The sequence below is a fragment of the Thermobia domestica genome, chromosome 1 (assembly GCF_964235325.1).
Source record: "Thermobia domestica chromosome 1, izTheDome1.hap1.1, whole genome shotgun sequence".
Lineage (NCBI taxonomy): Eukaryota > Metazoa > Arthropoda > Insecta > Zygentoma > Lepismatidae > Thermobia > Thermobia domestica.
In genome coordinates this window covers 122,033,404-122,058,787 of record NC_137454.1, presented here as the reverse complement: position 1 = coordinate 122,058,787, position 25,384 = coordinate 122,033,404, and the positions used below count along the sequence as shown (strand labels likewise).

Genomic DNA, 25,384 nt, shown 5'->3' with positions numbered 1-25,384 from the left:
CCCAAGTGTTTGGGCTAGACGAGATTTTTATTGGGCTGGATAGTACTTCTTTGGGCTGATTGGATTTGGAACTTGTAGCATTTGGGCTATTATAGTTTCCGAGATATAGGCTATTACATTTATTACAAAGTTATTTTACTGCTTCTTTTGTCAGGGCTAACTTCACTAGTACGACTGATGTGACAAATACGCGTATTAGAATTAGCAGTACTCTATGTAGACTAGCAGTGTAGCAAGTTTCAAGATTTGGGCTGTATTTTGAAAAGGAGTTAGACCTTCACAAAGTTTGAGAGGCCAAATTCACGTTAGCCCCCCTTCCCCCAAGTGTTTGGACCAGACGAGATTTTTATTGGGCTGGATAGTACTTCGTTCAGGCTGATTGGATTTTCAGCTTTTAGCCTTTGGGCTATTATAGTTTCTGAGATATGGACTATTACGTTTATTTAAAAAAGTGATTTTCCTGCTTCTTTTGTCGGAGCTAACTTCACTAATATAACTGGTCTAACGTAAGACCGCGTTGCCATTTTACATGAATCTTGTAGCTGCCATAAAAAACATCTTGCAACTCGATCTTTCTATTTAGTGTTTACACATTACAACTTTCTGAAAGCAAGAGAGATATTTCCACTCGTGCAGTACTGCACTCTAGTGGACAAATAGTAATCCTCCTCATTAAAAACGTGTATTTGGGCGCACTTCCCCTCCTCATCTAAAAGAATCCGTTGTTTCGGAAGCGGCGAAACGGGTTTTTCCTTTATGTCAGCGGGAGGGCGATAGCTTGTAGCAAGCCAGACAACCCAGAAAGTTCCACATGGTTTGACTCCTTGCAAGTTGAAAAGAATGTTGTATGTCCCTTTGAAGACTACGTTCACATGGGGAAATATAGTAGGGTTTCAAATTTTTTTTAAATGACAGCTACAAGATTCATGTAACCTGGCAACGCGGCCTTACAAACACGTTTATTTGAAATTGGCAGTTCTTTGTGTCGACAACAGTGTAGCATGTTTGAAGATTTGGGCTGCATTTGAAATATAGTTAGACCTTCACAAATTTGGTTGCTGGAAATAATAGATTTTCAGTGTAATAAGGTGATAATATTTCTTATAATCTGTTTGGACTATAAATTGGTGGAGCGCTAAATGGAGAAGACAGATGCAATGCTGCCAAGCTCTCCACACTTTGCCAGAGGTTGTGACCCAGAATTACGTCATTATTAATTTCTACGATATTATTAAATCATTTTTGGCAGATGTTGGCAGTGGTCACCGGGAACCATTAAAAATGTATATCATATAGTTACTATTTCCATTTATTCACTACAGTACCGGCGGGGCACCCTGACGTCGTTGGACCCAGAGCACTGCCCCATTTGCCCCTGGACTGAGGATGAATATGCAAGACAAAAACCAAGATTAAATGTGCAAATACAACACAAAACTGCCAAAACTCCAGCCAAAACATGATCCACCTGCGAGGGTCTTGATAATTTTATAAATAGACGAAAAATACGAAAAAAATTGAAACTTCAAATCCTTAATTTTGTATTTCGTTTTGCTTTGAGGTTTAAGCCAGTTTAAGAAGACAATCTAGCATAATTGATGTCCGGTCGTTTAGAGGAGCTGATTGTGACACTGATTACTACCTGGTAGCAGCGATAATAAGAGAAACATTATCATTGAATAAAGGAAATATTCAATATCTGAAAATGGAGAGATTTAATTTAAAGAAATTAGAAGAGAGCCAGGTAACAGAGAAATACCAGATTGAAGTTTCGAATAGATTCTCGGCTTTAGAAAATTCAGAGTGCACCAGCGTTCAGGATAGTTGGATTAAAAGTAGAGAAAGCATTAAAATTTCAGCAAAAGAAAAATTGGGACACGCGGAAACACGTAGGAAAAAAACAATGGTCCGACCAGGAATGCATTAAACTAGCAGAGAAGAGAGAACAGGCAAAGTTACGTTAGCTACAAAATCCGAATGAAATAACTACACAAAATTTTGTAGACATCAGGCGGGAAACTTCCGAGACTTTTAGGCGATTTTTTGAAAACTAAAATTAAGAAACTTGAAGATAATAGTAAAAATAAAAACATTCGGGATATGTACTCGTATAAGGAGATCAACGAATTTAAGAAATGCTACCAACCTCGTGCTTAAATAATAAAGAAATCTGAAGGAACAGTTCTCACTTATGTAGATAACATTTTAAATAGATGGAAAGATTTTTTTGACGAGTTGCTTAACACACAGAAAAAAAACTAATGTGCTTGGAGAAAGGGAGATACACACCGCAGAACCGTATATTCCAGAATCCAACCGAATAGAAGTAGAAATCGCTATAAAGAAATTAAAGAAACACAAGTCTAAGGGTGTAGACGAAATTCCGGCTGAATTAATTTTAGCTAGAGGAATTATGGAACAAGATACACAAAGTCATTTTTCTTATCTGGAACAAGGAAGAATTGCCACAAGAGTGGAAAGAATCAATCATTGTCCCAATTCACAAGAAAGGCAACAAAACTGACTGTAATAATTATCGAGGCATTTCTCTTCTGCCAACATCCTATAAAATTCTTTCAAACATTCTATTAGTAAGATGGACCCCATACACAGATGAAATTATTGGAGATTATCAGTACGGATTTAAACGAAACCGATCAACTATCAACCAAATATTTACCATTTGCCAAATACTCGGAAAAGAGTGGGAATACAATACCCCGGTACATCAATTATTTTTTGTTTTTAGAAAGGCTTACAACTCGGTTAGGAGAGAAACACTGTACAGTCCGCTGCAAAAAACCTGAAACATGAGCACGTAAGTTTATTGTGAAACTACGTCTAACAGCGCAGGGAATCAACATAACGTCTAAGTGGCATGAATCACGCCAGGAGAAACCTCGGCGTCCTCCTCTGCACACTTATTTTGGAGCAACAGACTCCGTCGTTTCACAATAAACTTACATGCTCATGTTGCAAGTTTTTTCTGCGGACTGTACAACGTTCTTACAGAATTTGGAATACCGAAAAAGCTAATTAGATTAATTAAGGTATGTTTAATTAATCTAGTAAAGCCAGTGTAGTTTAATTAATCTAGTAATCCCAAAGTAAAGTCCGTGTAGGAAAATTTTTGTCCACGAACTTTCACGTCGAGAATGGCCTGAAACAAGGAGATGCGTTGTCGGCATTATAATTTAACTTTGTCCTGGAATACGCTATAAGGAAAATCAAAGATAGCAACCAGGGCCTAGAGTTGAACGGTGTTCACCAGGTTATGGAGTATGCGGATATGTAAATTTAATAGGGGATGATAGGAGAACAATAGAAAGAAAAGCAGAGATCTTATTAAATGCTTGCAGGGACATGGGTTTAGAAGTAAATGCAGAGAAAACTACGGGACCGTAATATGGCAAATTATGAATGCGTTAAAATATATAATAATATTTTTGATAAAGTGGATACTTTCAAATATCTAGGATCAATATTAACAGACGAAATCATATTCACGAAGAAATTAAATGTCTACTAAAAGCAGGGAATTCGTGTTATCATTCAGTTCAAAATCTCTTATCACGAATTCTGTCGAAGAATTTGAAGCTTAAAATATATAAAACGATAATCATACCTGTTGTCCTGTATGGTTGCGAAACATGGTCGCTTACTCTGAGGGAAGAACATAAATTGAAAGTATTTGAGAACAAGATCCTGAGACGAATATTCGGACCCAGAGGAACGAGAATGGGGAATGGCGGAAACTTCATAGCGAGGAATTACATACTCAACGAGGAATTACATACTCAGCGAGGAATTTATACAGTTCACCAAACATTGTTAGGGTTATCAAATCTAGGTGGGCTTTTGTGGGGAGAGCTTTTGTGAACGCGGCATTGAACCTCCGGGTTCCATAGGCCATAGAGTTAGTTAGTTTGTTTGTCAGTTTAAGCCATAGGCGTAGCAAGAGAGTACAGAAGGATTCAAGTACTCCCCCATAAACATGAAGAAGTGCTTATCGTAATCGTTTGAAATAACCGAACTGAAAAAAAGAATTATTGCTTTCTTATTGCTTTTCCTATATATATACGTTATGTGGATGAGTATATCGCCTTAAAAATTACAAAGAATTGTTGATAATAATAATAATATAATGGAGACTAGTTACAAGATTGTATGCTCCTTGAGACCCTTTTGGAAATTTCACCTCGAGCTTTCTTCATCAAACACAGATATATTATGCACGTGTCCGTAAAAGACTTAAAGTAACAAGTTTCGAATTTTAACTGAAATGGAAATCCGGATTTCGGATAATGAAATGTCGAAAACCAAAATTCGGAATTCGGATAATGATATGTCAAAACCGAAAACAGATTTCGGATATTGAAATGTCAAAAGCCGAAATTTGGATTTCGGATAATGAAATGTCAAAAGCCGAAATCTGGATTTCGGATAATGAAATATCGAAATCTGGATATTCGATATTGGACAGTACTAGACAAAATGTTAAAAAAAAAAATCCAATTTGAACTAATGATGATGAAGAAGACATCGTATATTTGAATTTTTAGTAACTGGTTTGTTAATTAATCTCCTAAATTAGTGGGCACAAGTTTAATCTCTATTGTAAATATATATATATATATATATATATATATATATATATATATATATATATATATATATATATATATATATATATATATATATATAAAAACACAAATTAGTAAAAGTTTGATAAAGCATACCACTATTATTGTTAGAGATAGTGACAAAGTATGTACGTATAGTTTTCTTTAAAGGCATCCCTGTATTTAACCAGAGACTTTATTATTATTTTGATTTCCGAGCATAGGTATTCTCGAACTTAGAACCGAGAATCAATTATCGCAATATGTATGAATTAGTCACTTAGTAAGAGTTAGTAAGAATTAGTAGTGCGAACAATAGTTAGAACTTAGAATTAGTAAGTGCGAACAATATTCATGTTTCTAAAACAAAGTGATTTTATTATATTTTTTTTAGAGCATAACAGGTACGATACGCAGGATACAAAACGACGTATTAAGATACGAAAGTACACAATTCTTCGTATACGATTACATACCAAGTCCGTGATGATCTTGGTGTCACGTTTGCTCGTCAGTACTCAAGATAATTAAACGCAACTACAATTTTTTAGAAAATTTAGTACGCAATATACCAAGCATCTTAATAACCTAAGCGCCTCAAGTTCTTAGCCCAATTCTACCAAACGAAATAAAACACGAACTCAAAAAAATCTTTCTGGACAAATACTTTGGGGCTAATGTGAAGTCAGAGCCCAAATTTTCTGAATCTCTTACTTTGTTTCTAATGCAGCCTAAATCTTCAAATTACTACTCTCCTAATCCACACGAATACAATCAAACCCAATAAAGAAATCTGAAAGGTAGATCATAGTGAAGATACTACCGAAAAAAAATCATATTTGAAGAATATCTCATTTTACGCCAAATACCAAAAGTAGCTCAATTAGTTCAAATGGAGTACTATCCAGCCCAACAAAAATCTAGTCTAGCCAAGAAGATTCTGAAACTGTGGCTATTTCAAAGGCAGCCGAAATCTTCAAACTTCCTAGCCTACTAGTCTACAGCCCAGTAAATATATCTAAGGTTAGAATTAGGAATTATATTTATGGGCTGTGGGCATCTAAGGTCATTTAGCCCGTCACGTATATAAGGGATGACGTCCCTCGGCGAGCACACTATCCGGGGAAAGGAAATGGAGGAAGCAGCCTGTTACCTATAAGTTAGGTACCACCCCCGCATTTGAGTGAATGAGTAAAACCCAGGAAAACCTCATTCAAGATGGCTGGCCTGAAAAAGCTGTTACACTTTTTCGACCGAGAGGCCTCACAGGGAATCGAACCCTGGACCGCGAGAGCGTTAGCAACTACGCCATGCGGGATCACTTAAATATATCTATTACACCGTGATGTTAGTGAAGATAGTTCCAAGTCCCGACCCGGCAAAATAAATAGCAAATCACGTTTAAAAATTGAAATAACCCTATATCGGGAAATAAAATAGCCCAAACAAAAAAGTTGCTGACTCAATTAATTCCAAACGGAGTACTATATTGCTCAATAAAAGTCTTATGTGTCCAAATAAAGATATCTAACAGATCAACCAAATTAGTGGAGATATCCCCGACAAAAGAAGCACGAATTTCCATTGTTTAAAAAATGTAATAGCCCATGATCTCGGGAACTATAATAGCCCAAACGTAAAATTGATTACCCACTCAGCCCAAACGAAATACTATCCAGCCCAATAAAAATCTCGTTTGGCCCGAACACCTGCGGGACTAACGGAAAATTGGACTCTCATACTTTGTGAAGGTCTAACTCTGTTTCAAATGCAGCCCAAATCTTCAAACTTGCTACACTGCTAGTCGACACAAAGTACTGCGAATCCCAATAGACGTATTTGTCAGACCGATCACATTAGTGAAGACAGCCACGGCAATAGAAGCAGGAAAATCCTTTTATAATAAATGCCATATCTCGGAAACTATAAAAGTCCAAACATTAAAAGTTGATGACTCATTCAGCCTACAGGAAATGTTATCCACCCCAATAAAATGTCAACTGGTCCAAACGCTTGGGAGGCTAACGTGAAGTTGGCTTCCCAAAATTTGTGAAGGTCTAACTACTGTTTAAGTGTAGTCCAAATATTGAAACTTGCTTCAGTGCTACTCGTCATAAAATACTGCTAATACCAATAAACGAATTTGTCAGATCTGTCATATTAGTGAACCTAGGAACTGCAAAAGAAACAGAAAAAATCACTTTTTAACAAATGTAATAGCCCAAATACCAAAAGTTGCTGACCCAATCAGCCCAAACGAAGTACTATTCAGCCCAATAAAAATCTCATCTTGTCCAAACACGTGGGGGCTAACGTGAAGTTGGCCCTTCTTCAAAATGCAGCCCAAATCTTCAAACTTTCTACACTACTAATCGGCATAAAGTACTGCCAATTTCAATAAATGTATTTGTTAGATCTGTCATACTAGTGAAGTTAACTCCAACAAAAGATACAGGAAAATCACTTTTTTAAAAATAAACGTAATAGCCCATATCTCAGAAACTATAATAGCCCAAACCCTAAAAGTTGCTGACTCAATCAGCCCAAACGAAGTACTATCCAGCCCAATAAAAATCTCGTCTGGCCCAAACACTTTGGGGGCTAACGTGAAATTGGCCCCCCAAACTTTGTGAAGCTATAGCTTTGTTTCTAGAGTAGTCCAAACACTAAAAGTTACTAGCCCAAACAGCCCAAAGGAAGTACTCCTGGTCCAATAAAGATCTTGTGTAGCCCAAACTTTTGGGGGGCTAACTTCACACAGGTACACACCACAGCCAGATTTAGGCCATAGCCACCAACTTAATGCAATTCAGAGAGAGAGAGAGAGAGAGAGAGAGAGAGAGAGAGAGAGAAATATCAAATGTACTACATCCATTACTGATTTCGATTAGGTAACATTTCCATGTACTATATTAATATTTACATTTATTATTAAAGATTTTATGAATTTCATCATAATCTGATTTGAGATGTTTAACTTACATAATAAGTCAAGTTATAATATTATTGCAGGAACCTAAAACTTTTACTCAAATATTGTACGTATATTTCTTCTTCTGGTCATAAACTTTAGAATTATCAGTTAGTTTGACTACCAAATGTTACCTGGGAAGAACTATTATCAATACAGGGTAAATTGAGTGTAATTTCCTTCCAAACTTATTAAAGTTTCAAAAGATTACTTCATTCACTTAAACATAATCTCCAGTTCCAGTTCCAATTATCTCTTTTACGGATGATTTTATAAAGAAAGTCACAGTCTTAAGGCCCAGTTGACTGCTTCACTAGTTTTGTTTTAAGAGTTTTTGATAAAATTTTATATGTAAAGGTGGCTCGTTTCAACATGGACGAATTGGCTTGTTCTAGGTAGATGTGTTTTTACACTAATTTGTAAAAATTAATGAGGGCGTAGAAGCGCTGGACATATAATAATTATGTAATATAATATAAAGAGTGCAAAAACTAAATTATTTCTGAAAGTAAAATTAGTTTCTAAATTAATATTGAAATAATTGAAGAGCATAACGCTCCAATACTTTAGAAGCCGGTCGCCATCTTGAACCTCTAAAATATAATCTTGTCACAGACAATCATTTCTTCTTTCTTTTTAATTCAATTTTTACGTAATCAAAAATTATAATTTATATTTGGTCAAATAAACTACGCAAAAGTTTACAATAATATTAATTTAAAACAATTCGATTTTATTTCTCTTGATATCAGAATTGTTAATATTATTTTAAAAATAGAAAATTTTATATTTTAAAGTTCAAAAAGTATGAGTTTTCCATCTTGACATAAATAACCTTTATGAATATCGTAAGGAAAATATCAAGGATCTTATAAAATAGAGGATCTGGCCTTACAACAAAATCTTGAAGCCATACGTCACAGTTTCGCCACCGCTACTCTGCCCACTCCGCCCAATAAGATCGCAATGTTTTGAGCCAACAATCATGGCGGAAACGAAAGTAGCTTATCAGACGATGGCAGATACAAGAGTAGCCAATCAGATGTGCCGATGCTCGGTTGTTTTCTGGTTTCATCGATTTAACAGGATGAAGATACATACTGTATGGGCAGATCCTCTATTTATAACATCCTTGGAAAATATACATCTCAAGTAAGTAACTTAGAGTTATCAAGGTTTAGTTATTTTGAAGAGTTTACAAAGAACAAGACCATTCACAGTAACGAGCAATCACTGTAACAAAATGTTCCGATATACCGAAAGCCTTCAATACTTACGAATGTATTCTTCAGTCAAATGTGAATATATATTAAAGAGTTAATAATATGTACTTCAGTACACAATGTTATGAATTACGTACCATTTTGATATCCAGCACAGAATTTATCCAGCGTAATGAAAGGTCTAAAATCAACTGGAACAGCTTGTACACATTTGGCGTATTCAATATAAGGTAATTCAACTGATTGAAGAACATCGCCTAGATTACCGCTTTCTGTGTTACCCCAACCTGACACCTACAAATAAAAGTTGTTCGTTAATTACAAGAGATCATGAAATATACAATGTGTTTCCACTTTTCACTTAGAGAGTTTTCGTTTGAAGTTTTATTGTAGTTATATAATTTTAATCTAAATTTTGTTATTCTTATGGTCTACCATAATGTGTGTTAAACTTTCTAGTTAGACCTCTTTTCGTCGCGAGATCCTGGATTCTATAACGTATTCTTTGAATTCTTCAGCGTAGCTTTCAAAACATTTGCAAAAAAAAATCAAAGATAATACGAAAATTTGACAATTGATTTGCTACTTAATTATGGAACAAATGCTGTTCTCATTAATTTCGTCATTGGCTATCATATCTGTATACAATATCATTTACAATTGTACTATCTCCTTTAGCCTCACCGGCATAATCGTGGGACGTAGCACTAATATGTACGAATGACTTTTACTAGTATTATACCGTTTCTGTTTTATAATGTTTTACAACTTTAAAACTACGTGTGAACTTGTAAATTTTGTGAAACGGACCTGGCTATCGTTATTGCTCAACAATAAGAAATTTCTTGAATATTTTAAATCGAAAAAAAGTTATGTTGTAAAATAGCATTTCACGTCTTACAGAATTTTGAAGAATATAAAAATACGCTGTAGAAAGTAACGTCCAGTTTCAGAGCATATATTGGCATAGCTCTTATAAGCTACGAATAAAACGACAACTAAGCAATAGTATGAAAAAGTGAGATTCAGTTCACTGTGTAGAACTAGAGAAAACTCCCAAATCAAACTATAAGAACCCAATATTCAATTTGTACGTGTTAAATCTAGCATTTTCAGATTGAAACCCTGAATCCATTATAATTATAGATAGCTCTACTATCTGTCGATACACAAATGGAGGGATAGAATAGTTCTCCAAGGCTTCTTCTACTCATGCAAAGCAAAAGTTGGAGGTCGAAAAATGTTGAAGTCTTAGATTGTATAAGGATATTTTAACTACGTCATTCAGTTAATTATATACAGTAAAACAATGTTTTCAGTTTAAACTAACACCAATAAAACATTGTCTACTCTCTGGTGACACAATGTGATAATGGTGGAACAGGAACAGACAGAAGTGAGCACAATAGTTACTTTTTTCTTCAACATATAAACGGAAAGAAAAATTGCAAAATAGATACAAGCATAGCAGCTGACCTTTATTATTTTTTTAATAAGTGATCGCGCTTCAGCACATAAGATAAATCACAACTTCTCTTATTCTTTTTTTTAATACAGATACAATAGAACAGCACTTCTCAAACTGAGGAGCTCCCTCTAAAGCCTAAAAAAAGTGAAATACTATCAAGGGCACAAAGGTACTGAAATAAAATTGTGAAATTATTTTTAAATTACCAAAATCGTCAGTTTATTTTATTTATGTATGGATGACTCAAAAAGTGCATTACCATCTGCAATTCTCCTTTTCCTGCAATGGTAGGGAACCCAAAAACCTCGGACGTTGGCTTGGTTGAGAATTCGAAAGGCGCTGGACCAAACCTCAATTTTGTAACAAATATATCGTTGTGGCAAACTGCAAATAAGAGAATAAAATAAATTGTTAAGAATGACGATTTTATTATCGTGAAGACAATGGATGACATAAGGGTCAATCCATCTGAAGTGGTCCAAATATGCTTCTAAATACTTCTGCATTTTGCTAAGATTGTCATATCTTTTAAATATAAGTCTCCTATCCCGGGGTAATTCTGGCTGGGATCCTGCTTTTCAAGGAGGAGTATAGGCAAGTTGGAGCGAGTTTTATTTGAAACGACTCGAAAAATTTTCTCCAACTGTAGTTGAGCCTATTGAAAACGAAGCAAATTCTGGATCTAGTGTTAAGTATTCTGGCAAGAAGATATAAGGGCTTGAGGCACAAGAATACAAAGGATCATACGGGATTTTAATGCCCACTGCACTGCAATTATACCAATGATATTATTATTATTATTATTATTATTATTATTATTATTAATAATAATAATAATAATAATAATAATAATAATAATAAAAATAATAATAATAAGAAGAAGAAAATGGAAAAGATTTTTCCCGTCTTTCAGTTTTTGTATCTTCGTTACTGTCTTTCATATATCCTCCTATCTTTCTTCTTTTCTAGTATAACACTGCATATAAATATGAAAGATGGGCTGTTTTTTGCTGCGAATACTAAAAAGTACAGTATTTTTTACTGGTTGAATGCTGACCTCGGTTGTCGAGAAGTCTAGAAGGCAAACATATCATTCACGAGCTTCCCGGTTTGAGTTTCGAAGAAGCATGTATTCCGGCTTGTGCCAAAATTTGTTAAAAATTGAAGACTGGGGCAAAAACCCGTTGAGTCCAAAAAGTGAAAGTGTAAAGAAGATAGCTCAACAAGGGTTTCTCTTCATCCGATTTTCTTCAAACTTGGCACCTATACAGTATACTAGATCAAAAATAAATCGACGCGTATTTTTTGTTTCTTTCATAAAATAGGTTAAAGGAACAAAGAGTCCCTTTTCAAAAAAGGGTCCCTTTGATTAAAAGGGCCACTTTATAGAAACGAAACTCTGCCGATGCAAAGACGACTTCAAAGTAGGAAATACTGGTTTTGTCGTTTTTTCGAGAAAAGTGTTGCAGGGGCAATGCCCCCTTCGAAACAACAAAGGACCCCGCGCAATCATTACGGAAATTGGATTTCGGTGGAATTACTTGAAACCGTGATATGTTGTAGATATGGTGTCTCTGGGGGAAAATTTCAGTGGGTACAACCACAAATCACTGGCCGTTTGGCCACTACAGGGCCACTTTTTTAAATCAGCCGAAAGATAACATCATTCTGGATTTCTGTAAAAATGACTGAAACCGTGATATGTTTTAGGTATTACGATCCTGAGAAAAAGTCTTAATGGGCATACCCACCAATCACTGATCATTTGGCCACTACGAGGCCGCTTTTTTGAAAGCAGCCGAAGATAGTGATATTCTGGATTTCGATGAAAATGACTGAAACTCTGATATGTTGTAGATGTTGTGATCCTGAGAAAAAGTCTCAATAAGCACAACCACCAATCCCTGACCGTTTGGCCACTGCAAGCCTACATTTTTGAAAACGGCCGAAGATAGTGATATTCTGGATTGCGATGAAATTGCTTGAAACCGTGATATGTTGTAGATATTGTGATCCTGAGAAAAATCTCAATTTGCACAACCATTGATCACTGACTGTTTGGTCAATACAGGACCACATTTTTAAAAGAGCTGAAGGTAATGGTATTCTGGATTTTGGTGGAATTACTTGAAACCGTGATATGTTGTAGATATTGTGATCCTGAGAAAAAGTATCAAGAGGCACAACCACCCATCACTGACCGTTTGGCCACTATAGGGTCACTTTTTTAAATGAGTAAAAGGTAACATTTATCTGGATTTCGGTGTAATTGCTTGAAACTGTGATATGTTGTAGATACAAATTGATCCTGAGAAAAAGTCTCAATGGACACAACCACCAATCAGTGATCATTTGGCAACAACTAGGCCACATTTTTAAAACAGCAGAAGGTAAGGATATTTTGGATTTTTTTTAGAATTGTATGAAACCCTGAAATGACCTATCCCGCAACTCGGAAAAGGGATGGGAAACTAGCGGCCAACATCATTTAAGCACAGACAACATTCAGATGTTCATCTTGCCTCTATATGGACCTCTAGTGGCCAAACGGCCATAATTCGATGGTTGTGTCCATTAAGACTTTCTCTCATGATGAGAAGATCTTCAACATATCTCAGTTTTAATAAATCTTACTGAAATCCAGAACGTTATACTCGACTGCTTTCCGAATTTCACCGAAATCCAGAAACTTTCCTTTTGTTTCCAAAATGCGATTCTATAATGGGCAAACGGTCAGTGATTGGTGGTTATGCACAATAAAACGTTTTCTCAGGATTACAATATCTACAACACATCACGGTTTTAGTCATTTTTACAGAAATCCAGAAGATCGTTATCTTCGGCTGTTTTCAAAAAAGTAGCCCTGTAGTGGCCAAAGGGTCAGTGATTTGTGGTTGTGCCCACTGAGATTTTTTCCCGGAACACCATATCTACAACATATCACGGTTTCAAGTAATTCCACCGAAATCCAATTTCCGTAAGGATTGCGCGTGGTCCTTTGTCATTTCGAAGGAGACTTTCCCTGCAACAATTTTCTCGGAAAAACGACAAAACCCGTATTTCCTACTTTGAAGTCATCTTTGCATCATCAGAGTTTCGTTCCTATAAAGTGGTCCTTTTCATCAAGGGGACCTTTCTTTGAAAATATGCCCTTTGCCGTTCTTAAGCTATTTTCCAAAAGTTACGGGAATGGTACAAGCTACCGTAAAACTCACAACACCAATGATTTTGCGAGAAAATTTTATATGAATTTGATGTATCACATGTACCTATTCGCATTTGAAAAACTGAAAGTTGAATCCAATATGGCGGATACAAGATGGCGGCCGGTGTGAACAATACGTGTCAGAGAAGCAGTACTTGATCCAATTTGTTTTGCATATGTCCACATTCATGTTCAGTTACATCTAAAGAAACCAAAAGCAATTTTGTGACCGAGCGTTATAGTATATTGTGTATGAAAGTGTATTATTAAATTTCGGGTATATGAAGGCTCATAAATATGCAAATTACCCATATGGGCCGCTAAAATTAGTACAATACACATTGAACCATGGAGAACTTTGCATTTAAATCAGTTTTACATGAATCCTGAGGGGACACTTCGCGAATGTACCTTGTCAGATTTACCTAGAATTCCAATCATTCATATAGGTATATGATACAAATACTAAAAATTCATGTAAGAAACAATGTGTTTGTATCTTATTACGTAAAGGGATTGTTCGAATTGGTGACAAGGGAAACTTATTCAGGCAGTACTGATAAAATGTAAAAGCTTAACAGTGTTTCCAACTCACTGCAGGATTTTCATGTTTGTAAGGGAAGAGTATTTTGCTAAGATTTGATATGAAACAATCTTCGTTCTTGGTTGAATGCAAGTATTTAAACTGTGTAATATTGTGTTTAATGTGGAACAGAAGTCTAATTGTACAGTCTAATTGCACTATAAATGTACCGTATAGGATTTTTTCGTTTGGTGCAAATATTTTGTTTCTCTTTTTTTGACAGGATGGTACAGGGGGAAAAAGATCAATGAAGTATGCAATACCACGAATTTGCAGGGAACCAACTGACCACATACCAACTGCTATTTTTACATTGTGGACCCATCGAAACGACGAAGTGGTAAAAATGCACCTAAAGTCATATATCCCTACATTCCTTCGTCGATGGCTCTAGTTTCACACACCCTCCAGTATTCTGATCCGTCTCGCGCAGAGAAACCGAATTGCTCTGAAGAACATGACTCGTCAGATACTGATAATAAAGATATGAGAGATGCGGACTACGCGTGTGATTTTCCGCCATCAGAAAGGTACTATCCATATCAGGAAGATATTACCGATTTGACCACAGATCTTGGTCTCACTAAAGCCAATGGCGAGCTTCAAGTTCAAGATTGAAACAGTAGAACTTAGTAGATGAATCCGTAAATGTATCGTTTCAGACGTCATGTTACAAGCCATTCTCGCGTTTTTCACGATGAAAGATGGACTGTGCTACTGTAACAACGTCACCGAGTTGTTCGAGTCAATTAGTGTCCCTTGTAACTCTCGTGAGTGGCGGCTTTTCATTTATAGTTCCTCTAAGAGATTAAAAACAGTGCTCTTCCATAATGGAAACAAGTATCCTCTCTTTCCTTGGCTCACTCTGTACATCTGAAGGAGGAACATAATAGTGTGAAGATCCTATGTCAGGTCCTGTGTTATGAAAAATATCAATGGGAGGTTGTAGGAGACTTCAAAGTTATCGCAGTCCTAGTTGATCTTCACGGTGGTTTTACAAATTTTCCATGCTACCTTTGCTTCTGGGATAGTAGAGACGCTGGTGCGTATTACTGCAAGAAGAACTGGCCACTACGGACAGAGTTTTTGGTAGGAGAGGAAAACGTGAAATTTAAGCCACTGGTAGACCCTCGAAAGGAACTAATGTTCCCACTGGATATCAAGTTAGCGTTATTAAACAGTTTGCTAAAAAGGCATGTTCCCCGAATTGTCAAATACATAGATAATAACCGGAGTTTTCACAGGCCCACAAGTTAAAAAGTTTGTTCAGTGTGAAGTATATATTTCCTCAGATATATATCGAAATTGAAAGGGATACTTGGAAATGTGTTGCAGTGATTCAAGGATTTCTTGTCAATCATAAAGCATAAAATTATACGGAGCTGATAGACAATTTGGTGCAAAGCTAGGGTAGAATGGGGTGCAGGATGTCTTTCAAAATTCATGTTCTGCATTCACACCTGGAAGTATTTAAGGAAAACATAAGAGAGTGTTCCGAAGAACATGGGGAGCACTTCCATCAGGACATTTTAAACTTCGAACGACGGTACAATGTAAACGTGATGGGGGACTATATCTTGTCCATGATTCGTGAGAGTGCTGTACTATATAAACGTCAATGTAGAAAACGCACACGTTTTTGAAAGTGATTGTGTTCAAACTCTGAAAACGTTTTACATTATTGGAACGCAATAAAATATGGTTTTCGTGCAAGCCACTGTCACCAACAGCAGATCTTACTGAAAATGAAGTTTAAATGGTTCAATCTCTTTGAAAAGCATATATACAATATATGTGTAAAGAAAACTTGTTTCATTCTACTGTTTAAAAATGATGTCTTTTATTTCTATTTAGGTAATAAATTTTGTATTTTGAACAAGGATTGTAAAATATTTTCTTCATACCTATTAAATATATTGCAATGAAGCTTGGCGGAAGAATTACTTATAGAGCATAAGTATTTTCTAAGGTAGAGATCCTTTGGTTACTTATATACAGTCACTCCAGAGGCCTTGAGATTTGATATTTTTGCTTTTTAGAGAATTGTTTCCAAAAATCCCGATATTTGCCTTTTAGGGTACACCATGTATGCGTATGCGTATTTCTATTTGAAGGTCTGTTTTATTCTAAAGAGAAAGACGTATGAGCCATGATTATCGGATGAATAGTGCTGAGGTACTAGCTACTTAACTAAAATTCCTGTGAAATGCAGGAATTTAAACGTGTTAAAAAGAGAATAATCCAATGTATTCACTACAAAACCAACATTTGAAACATATAAAAAACCATTTCCATCATATTCGGGCACTCTAAATTGAAAAATAACAATACCATCCCAAGGACAAGACAAAAGTTAAATTTTGTTACATAGTGTTATTTGATACTGTTCATCTTTTATTGCCATTGACAAATGATTTCATAGCAAAGTAGTGACTAGCATTTCCTATTAATGACGGAAAATACAAATAGTCGCGATGGGTTCAGGTAGCTTGTATACGCAGCAGGGAGTCTCAGAGGCACCCCTTAGGCCTTCAAGGGGTAAACGCATTTGCAGCAGTGTAGTTTTATAGTCCTCACATATTTCGATTGTTTAGCTAACAAAATCTTAACTCTTTGAAAGAAGTCTTACGATGATACTTGATTTGATTGTGAATTTCAAATTTTTCATTTTCATTCTTCTTATGTATTCTTAATAAACTCAAAAGGTATATTATCTACCTTTTTGTTCATTTCGCTGTATGTTTTTGAACTTGTTTAATGAACCATCTTCATTTACTTAGCTGTTTGCTTTCCGTTTTACTGTCTAAAATGGACAGTCTATTTTCGCTCTCATCCGGCTCCTCAATGTATTCTTTCCATCTTCCTCAAACTCAACTTGCTCATTAAACACTCATTGCTATCTTTATTTTCTATATTGTCATAGTAGTTGTCCCTTGCTGCCCTTCTATAGTATTCGCATAAAATTTACTCTCATATATAATATTCAAATTTCTCTATCTTTTTCAATTTCTCTTGTCATCTTCGCTTCCATTGTATATTTCCCCGTCTTTGTAGATTTTTCCTTCTTAATTTGCAGGTAAACTTTCTAAACATCCTTTCCTTCTCTTCTTCAGTCTCCCTTTGTTAGGGAAACCAATTGTTGCTGGTTAAGCAATGAAAAAATCGTGTGATTGCAGCCGAGACTACTTTGACTAACCAAGAAGTGTAATTTAAAAAAAAAAAAACTTCTTTAAAAGTGTCACACCTCAGGCGGACATTCTAATCACATTAACCTATGTTTAAGAACAGACGTAACTTTAATTTGTTCTGCCTTTGTTTTTACTTCTTCCATATAGTTCTAAATACTTTCAGCATTGATCCATTTATTTCATACTCGAAATATTTGGGGGGGACGCGTCCCCCTGTATCCCCCGCCAGAGACGCCCGCGGCTATAAGTCATGGTTTCTCAACCTGGGGGTCACGAGAGGGTTTCATGGGGGTCGCAAAGATAAGCAGAAGAGGCAAATAGAATTAGAATTTAATATCGGAAAATATTTTAAATATTATTTTGAATTTTGATCTATAGGCATATTTTTTATTTTCATACATACTGTTAAGAACAGCAAAAATAGATCTACTAAATATTTTCAACAGGTGCAGAGTTGTTTAAAAATCAAATCAGAAATTATAAGGGAGTCGCTGACAAGAGGATATGATAAAATGGGGGCCGTGATAGAAATTAGGTTGAGAACCACGCTCTAGGTGATTCTTCTCTATACGAAAACCTCATGACAGACAGAAATATACTTTTTAATGTATTTGTATAGATACATATTACCAATAGGTGTACTACATGGAAGAAACTATATATAATTCTTTGTTTTCACCATTACAATACCTTTCTCATTCTATGATTACACGGAACTTAAAAGAATACGTGATTTTCTTGATTGATCTTTATATACTATATACACAGTACTCACTACTCCTCTGTTTCCATGAACGAGTTGTGTCCTAGCAAACTCTCCTTTCCAATCAACACATACAGGGCGTACAGCAGGCCCAAGTGTAACAGGTTCTTCAAGAAAGACTATGGCAATATCTGCTACATAATTCAACTTTAAATCCCCGTATCTTTCATGAACAACAATTTGCCGTACCTATTAAATAAAGTAAATGATTGAATTATTTTGTAGAATGCAAATGAAGGAGCAAAATGGACAGTTTTAGAAATATCATGATAAGAATTTATAATTTTGGATTTAATTGTGACGTGTAGTGACTAGAAAGTTCTTGTACTAAGAAATGCTACGCTAATTTTCCTTTCATCGATCATATACATCTCATCTTAAGATCATTTACATCATAACCACTGTCAAAATTGAAAGGCTGTTCGTTCTACCTCAAACAGTCTTCTTCGAAAAACTGTCCTATAGAACAACACGATTTCCCCGCCTCTATTCTTCAAGAAATGACTGATCATAATCATTAATCATCTAGCATAAAATAATTTATAGCTGTTCTTTCCTGATCAAACTAGTCTTGAGATGGCTTGAGCTGTTGATGCATTCGACAAATTTTGCACGTCTGAAAGCAGAAAATAGTCGCATAATCACCTTTGGAGTAAATAATTGAGAAAGTAAGTCATAAAATGGATTCTCGTAAGAACTTCGTTCACTCACCATAATTATATCATGTTCTAATAGACATGGGTGATTACCATAACTGCTAATACATGCATAACTCACAGGATCTGGGTTATGGCTTAAAAAGCAAGTCGTGTTGCGTATAAGAGTGATTTTATTGAAGTACGTAAAGAATATATATGTAACCAATACCATTATGACTTAAAGATGTGATACGATACAGGTAGTATAATATAAAATAACAATAGGATTTGGGTAGTACAGTGATTTGAGGTTCAAATTAACACGGACCTTGTCCTTTCGTTCTCTCGTGAGCTCGCCAGGATTCAGTGCTCTCTTTGCACAGTAACAAGTCATGTCATGCAAAAATAATGCGCACACGAGAAGCTTATTCACAATAGGTGAAGTCTCTCCATATTCGTCAGCTTAGATCACACCACTCAGCTAGGCGACCTGATGATCCAGAGGTGAACGGTGCTTGCCAAGTGAAGATTGATCGTTGGATGATCCATGATCGAATGATGCTGACTGTTCTAAACTATTAGTTTTTATACCAGTCTGAAAGTTATTTTGAAGTTTGACAAGAACACATGTGTACACTTATTATTGACACCAGGGCCTTCGCGTGGGTTGTAAGCAACCGGGGCGTGATTTCAAAGGCGCCCCTCCCCCAGGTGTATTACGAAAAATAACAAGGGCTTATTCTGTACTCTTAGATTTAAATATGCAATGTAAGAGCACAATGTAAGATAAAAGAGGTTGGTGCTATGTCAATGTTTTAAATTGAATGGCTTTTGTAGTTAAAACATAAAAGTTAATGAAAACATGGTTTTTGAGTTATTGAAATCAAGTGCTTTTAATCAACGATTAAAAAAAAAAAAAAGTCTTCTTACAAGAGCTGGAGAGAGTTTCAGTTGAATAATCCTAGACGATGTTTTACTTTACCGATAATTTTCAAGTTCAATTCGGAAGTCCCTCAAAAATCTAATCTAGATTCTCTGTTGTTTCTTCTTCTTATTAATGATATTCCTCTGCGTATTAAAACTTTTCAGGTTCTTCTTTTTGCCGACGATCTCAAATTATACATCAAAGTGAGTTCAACTGATTCGTCCATCTGCAAAACAGCTCTTGTCCATTTACAGAAAATCCCAGAAAACAGAGCAAAACTGTAGGATCGATGCGTTTTCTAGAACTGGAAATATTTGAGGATATTAAGGTTTCTCTGGGATCCTACATATTTTTTTTCTGGTATTTTCTGTAAATGGACAAGAGCCGTTTTGGAAATGTACGACTCAATTGATGACTGTATGAAACTTCAACAGGATTTAGAGAGAGTTCAAATATAGTGTGATAAGAATAAATTAGTCCTGAATGTGTCCAAATGTAAATCTGTATCTTTCACGAGGAAAGAAAATCCAAATAACTTTACCTATACAATAAGTGGCACTTCCTTGTCTACCTCAAATACTATCAAAGATCTAGGAGTTATATTTTAAAGGAAATTAACCCTTGCTCAACACGTAGACACATTGACGAGTAGTGCATATAGAAACCTAGGTTTAATTTATAGGATGGGACAGAATTTCTACAAAGAATCAACATTTATAAGGTTATGTTTTTCGTATGTGAGGTCAAAATTAGAATACTGTTTTGCTGTTTGGACACCAAATGCCACTAAATACTCTGATGCAATAGAAAATAAACAGTTGAAATTGAAAAAAAAAAATAAAATAAAATAAAAAATGATTGCATACAAGAAAACTGGTTTGTACCCAAAGTATGTACATTATGAAGATTACGTGTTGTTTGCCATGACTCCATTTTTGTGTTGTTTGCCACGGTATTGCTCTCTCTGATTTATCTTATATCATAATTGTGAAAATTTATAGAAAATCAACTCAAACTGAGGGTTGCCAGATGACTATTATAGCAATCAAATCTATTATATTTATAAGCAGAATACATATAATACAAACGGTCCCAAACACGTTTACTGCTTCTATTCCGTAACTTTAGGAGTGGTTTAGTTTATTCTCAAAATTTGAATTACATCTGAATGTTCCATTTCGTATCCTCTGACTTTGTTCGCTAGCTATTTTAGTGGATTTATGTTTTTGCCCGTTTGACATTAGACAGGACTCCATCGCTTATTAATTTATGCTTTAACGAGTTTGTATATGCTAATTGTATTGAGATATATGCGGTGACTCAGTGGTAGAGCGTTTACCTCTGGTGCGCTGGGGCCCTGGTTCGATCCCACCTCGCTCCAAATGGACTTCATGATGGAGAAACACCGTGTGCGTAGCTTTTTTTTTTTTTTTTTAGGGTTTTTCAGTTTCCTCCCACTTTATTCATTCCACCATTGCATTCTTTTCTCATCATCACCGTCTCCTTTAGGCATAACTGTTGGACGTAAAACTGAAAGATACATTTCACTTCCTAATGAAAAATACGCAAAGGCCATCTAGCGCGCAAGCTGGAATCAAACTCTAGCTGGAATCAAATTCTATTAATTACAATTGCGTTTTGTGCAGGTTATAAGATAATCTCATATTAATAATGATTTATATAATCAGGGTGCAAAATTTCCGGTCGCCAGGTCGCCATTGGCGACTAGACATTTACAGGTAGCGACCAGTGTTCAGTAGGAATGATTTATACGTATATGAGTTGTCCAATTCAAAATTGATTATCCTAAAGCTAATTGTCTGGTTTTGAAATTTTGTGCCCTGATGTAATCATTTTCTTTGTCAAACCAAAGGCCACAATGTGTACGTGAGAGATACTGGCGACCATCATTTTGGATTTGCGAGTGCGTCTGACTAAAATTTTGCGTCCTGATATAATTATTGGTGGTTTACGTAATGTATTGACACTTCCTATTATTTCATGTTAAAAGAAGCTTCCAGAGGCTGGATTATGAGTCTGTATGTTGTGTTTCTAAAGAACTTTGCAATGTGTTGTAAATGTTGTAAACTTATCAATATGTAAGTTAACAAAATACATATTTTCTGTGTAAACGTATTTAGGTATCTATTAGGCCCATTAATTACATATAGCATATATTCAAACTCAAAAAACCAGCGACATTTTGTCGCTGAAAATAAAAAGTAGACATAGAGTACAAAGGGCCCCATTCAATAGCTTAGGGTCCCATCAAACCTAAATACGGCACTGCATAGTTATTGTCGGTAGATTTATTGAATCTATAAATCTTTTTACAGATGTCATGTCATATTTATGTACGTGTAGGGCGGGGTAGGCATTATTGTCTCGTTTTGAATTATTGCATCTTCAGACGCTACGTCCTGTTGGCTTAATTTTATCCCTCCCCCACACAATATAAATTATCTAATTCGCACACTGAGCATACCCATGCTATCAGCATGTTTAATAAAATTAAAATCAGAGAGAATAGAAGAAACTTACTGCTCTTTCCTGTGTATACCTGTCCTTAGTGTTCCAATCTCTGTGGTACCTGCCGAGAGAGACGCGAAATTGATTTGCTGGTCTTACTCTCTGAAGGTTTGTGTCCCAGAAACAATGAGCCACTACAAAAAGTATACATAAATATAAAATTTAATATATTTTTAATAACTTCACACAAATATTCATATATATGAGGTTATCTAAACAAAGTTCGCTAACTCTTCATTAAATGCCAGTGAAAGCCATAAGGGAAAAATGCGCGGCCATAAGATATTCGTGCTAAAAAAAATAACATAAAAAATGTGGCAATTTACACAGTGACAAGAACAGAAAAGAGGAAAAACAGTCAACTTATAAATGTATTAAAATTTACCAAAGATTAAGTTGAAGTAAATAAATCGATCTATTAAAGAAATTAAGTTCCCGTTAACACCCTGTACGTGTGTTACTCCGATTAACGTTCTTAAGTTAACTCCGATTTATAAAGACAAGCTTTCCTATAGGAAAGTTAAAAAAAAAAAAAAGCAGCTCATAAAATTTAAGTTATTACTTTCTCATGTTTTAAGAAAAAGTATTTTTATACATATTAGGAACTTTGTTAGGAACAATGCCAATTACGATAATCACTTGGAAAATGCACCTAATTTTTTTTGTTTACTTAAGTTAGATCTCAATATGAACAGAAATATTAACAATGTTTGAAAGCTTCTAAGTTTAGGTTTACAAAGTTTCATCATAATATTGATAATAGGAAATAGAGATACAAGATCTAATTGTTGGGATATAAGAGTACGTAGGTGAACGGTGTTTTAAAATGTGACACTAGCCGTTGCTAAGATAGTTATGAATATGTGCAAACAGTAAGAAATAAGATGTAATGAAGATATGGATTATTGATGTTATGATTTAAGGTTCAAGATTACAAAATATATTACATTGATGAGAAATATGATTTAATTGGATTGAAGATACGAATGAGATTTATATGAAGCTAGTATAAAGATATAGATAAAAAAATAAACAAGCTTAAAGCGGATATACGAAGTATTGATTTGAGTAGACTACTGTTGTAGTAAATTATATGCAACTAAGTAATTCTAACACTAATAAATAAATAAATGTTAATATAAAGATAACAGAAGTACAATAAACTACATATTAACATATAAAACAATAATACAAAGCTGCAATAGCAAATTATCTTAATAGGTTTATTTTTTTAGAATTTCATAATTTGTGTAATATATAGCTAAGTTAGTGTTTCTTACCTCATTGAATCATTACTTTTTTGTGCTCATTCTTCTAAAAAATCATATATACTGTACACATATTGCAAATTATTCATCGCAGCTTTGAAAAACTCAAAATTGCTAATAGAACTCCAACTGACCAAAGCAGTAAGTATATTTTAAGATTATATATCTTTTACTTTAAAAAAAATGAATAAATAAATAAGTTAATGTCTGTTGTGTTTTGTATGATGTTCCCTTTCCTTGAGATTACATGCTATGTTGAATGTATCACTGACTAGTGACACCGAACCTACTGGGCCCGTATGGGCTCGTCATCAACAGTCACTGACACACTCACCAAGCCAATCATCTACGGAAAATAGAACTCAAATCTGGCCCGAAATATAAAGCTTCCAAACTCTCTTCCATCTCGACTCACAGTCCGATATCCGGGCCTGCAGTTCATCATCCACATCCCATCCGGAAATAGGTTGTGAACCACGACTACAGACACAGGACACCGACCTACGAGTGGAGCTGGCAATGAGCACAATGAAGATCTTGATGTTGTCTGTAAAAGCCCTATCTGAATTTAAAAAAAAAAATCTTACAAATCTCGAAAAAACAGAATTTTGCAACAAAAAAAATCCAAACTGAGATTTTGATTTAAACGGATAAAATGAGAAAATTTCTACAGATTCGGTTGTTTTCAACCCCGGTCACACTAAGGAAAGTCTCTTCCCTGGATTCACAGCTATTTCATCTCCCCCGTAAACTTATTATGTACGTACTGCTCTTTGCTTTGATCATGCTTCGCATGCATACCAAAACATCAACTCCATATTTCTACTACTTCTTAAAACTACAAGATAATTATATTCTGTATTCGAAAAGAAAGATGTTTTCACGGCTAGTAAGTTTTATTCGAAAATCTTCATGAAAGTAGTGTTGGACAAAATATTAGATAACAGAAAAATCTTTACACTAAACTGACATACCCATCTAAGAAAATAATATGATCAATTTCTATATCTTTCAGAGCCAAAACATTATTTACTTTTGCACATATATTCCCAAAATATTCATATTCATTTAATATTCTTCTTTTAATATTCTTGACTTTCAGAACATTTACATTGAATCGACACGCAAAACAAATGAAAAGACACAATATAAATACATTACACTATTGAAAATAATACTTCACTGCATAATGTTGTGGTTAGCTACTTTCACTTTTATTTATTCTTTGGTGCTTAAACTTCTCTGTGCATAGAAATTGTGGCCGGCATAGAGGATTTTCGCTCTTCGCGACCTCTCTTACAGCTCGGACCCACTGGACAATCTAGCACACGTAAACACTCACTTACATATTGCCATAACTTAAACCTAAATCCCTATTCTAACTACACTAACTTAACCTAAACAAGAATATATAAAAAAAATCACACATATATTTCATGAAGCACCATCCTTATTTTATATTTATATTTTTGTTTTTGTTTCGCTACCACATTCAGACCGAAGACGCAGTGGTTACTTGCATTAGTGTCGCTCTGAAATTTCTAAGTTTCTTAGTAAAGAAGGAAAAGGTATTTATTAGTAATTATTAAAAAAAAAAACTGAAATTTCTAAAATTTGATGGGTATCAGATTAAAATATTACGAAGGTTTAGCCTATTGTCGAAAGTTTTCAGTTACCGGTACGCAAACTTCATGTACCCTTGCACTTAACTGTAGCCGTGACTCTAACACTTACTTCCAAAATCAACGTTTAGAATTATTTTGTTTCAAAACCAAAGAAACATGTCAAAATAAACAAAGCTTAATTTCGAGCAGTGTTACCGAAAAAAAAATGAATAATTTCAAGATTTCAGGGAATCTAAACATCTTTTCTTCACTGGGGGAAAATGTGTGTGTGGTACACACATTTTCTTGAGGTTACAACAATCGCTCTGTGCTGAGATAATCTAGCTTTCTTTCCCCCCCTCATTGAATGAAATCACGATGTCACATTGACCGAATC

General features: G+C 35.0%; 1 protein-coding gene across 1 annotated transcript in view; it reads right to left on the bottom strand.

Annotated features, from left to right (window-relative positions):
* LOC145661684 (uncharacterized) overlaps positions 1 to 25,384 on the bottom strand; it is a 130,958-nt gene that overhangs the window by 9,770 nt on the left and 95,804 nt on the right. The window contains exons 20-22 of the mRNA XM_081727028.1: positions 22,128 to 22,249; positions 18,036 to 18,212; positions 8,954 to 9,110 (exon numbers count right to left, since the gene is read on the bottom strand). Coding sequence (XP_081583154.1) covers positions 8,954 to 9,110; positions 18,036 to 18,212; positions 22,128 to 22,249 — 456 coding nt within the window. The remainder of the gene's footprint in view (positions 1 to 8,953; positions 9,111 to 18,035; positions 18,213 to 22,127; positions 22,250 to 25,384) is intronic.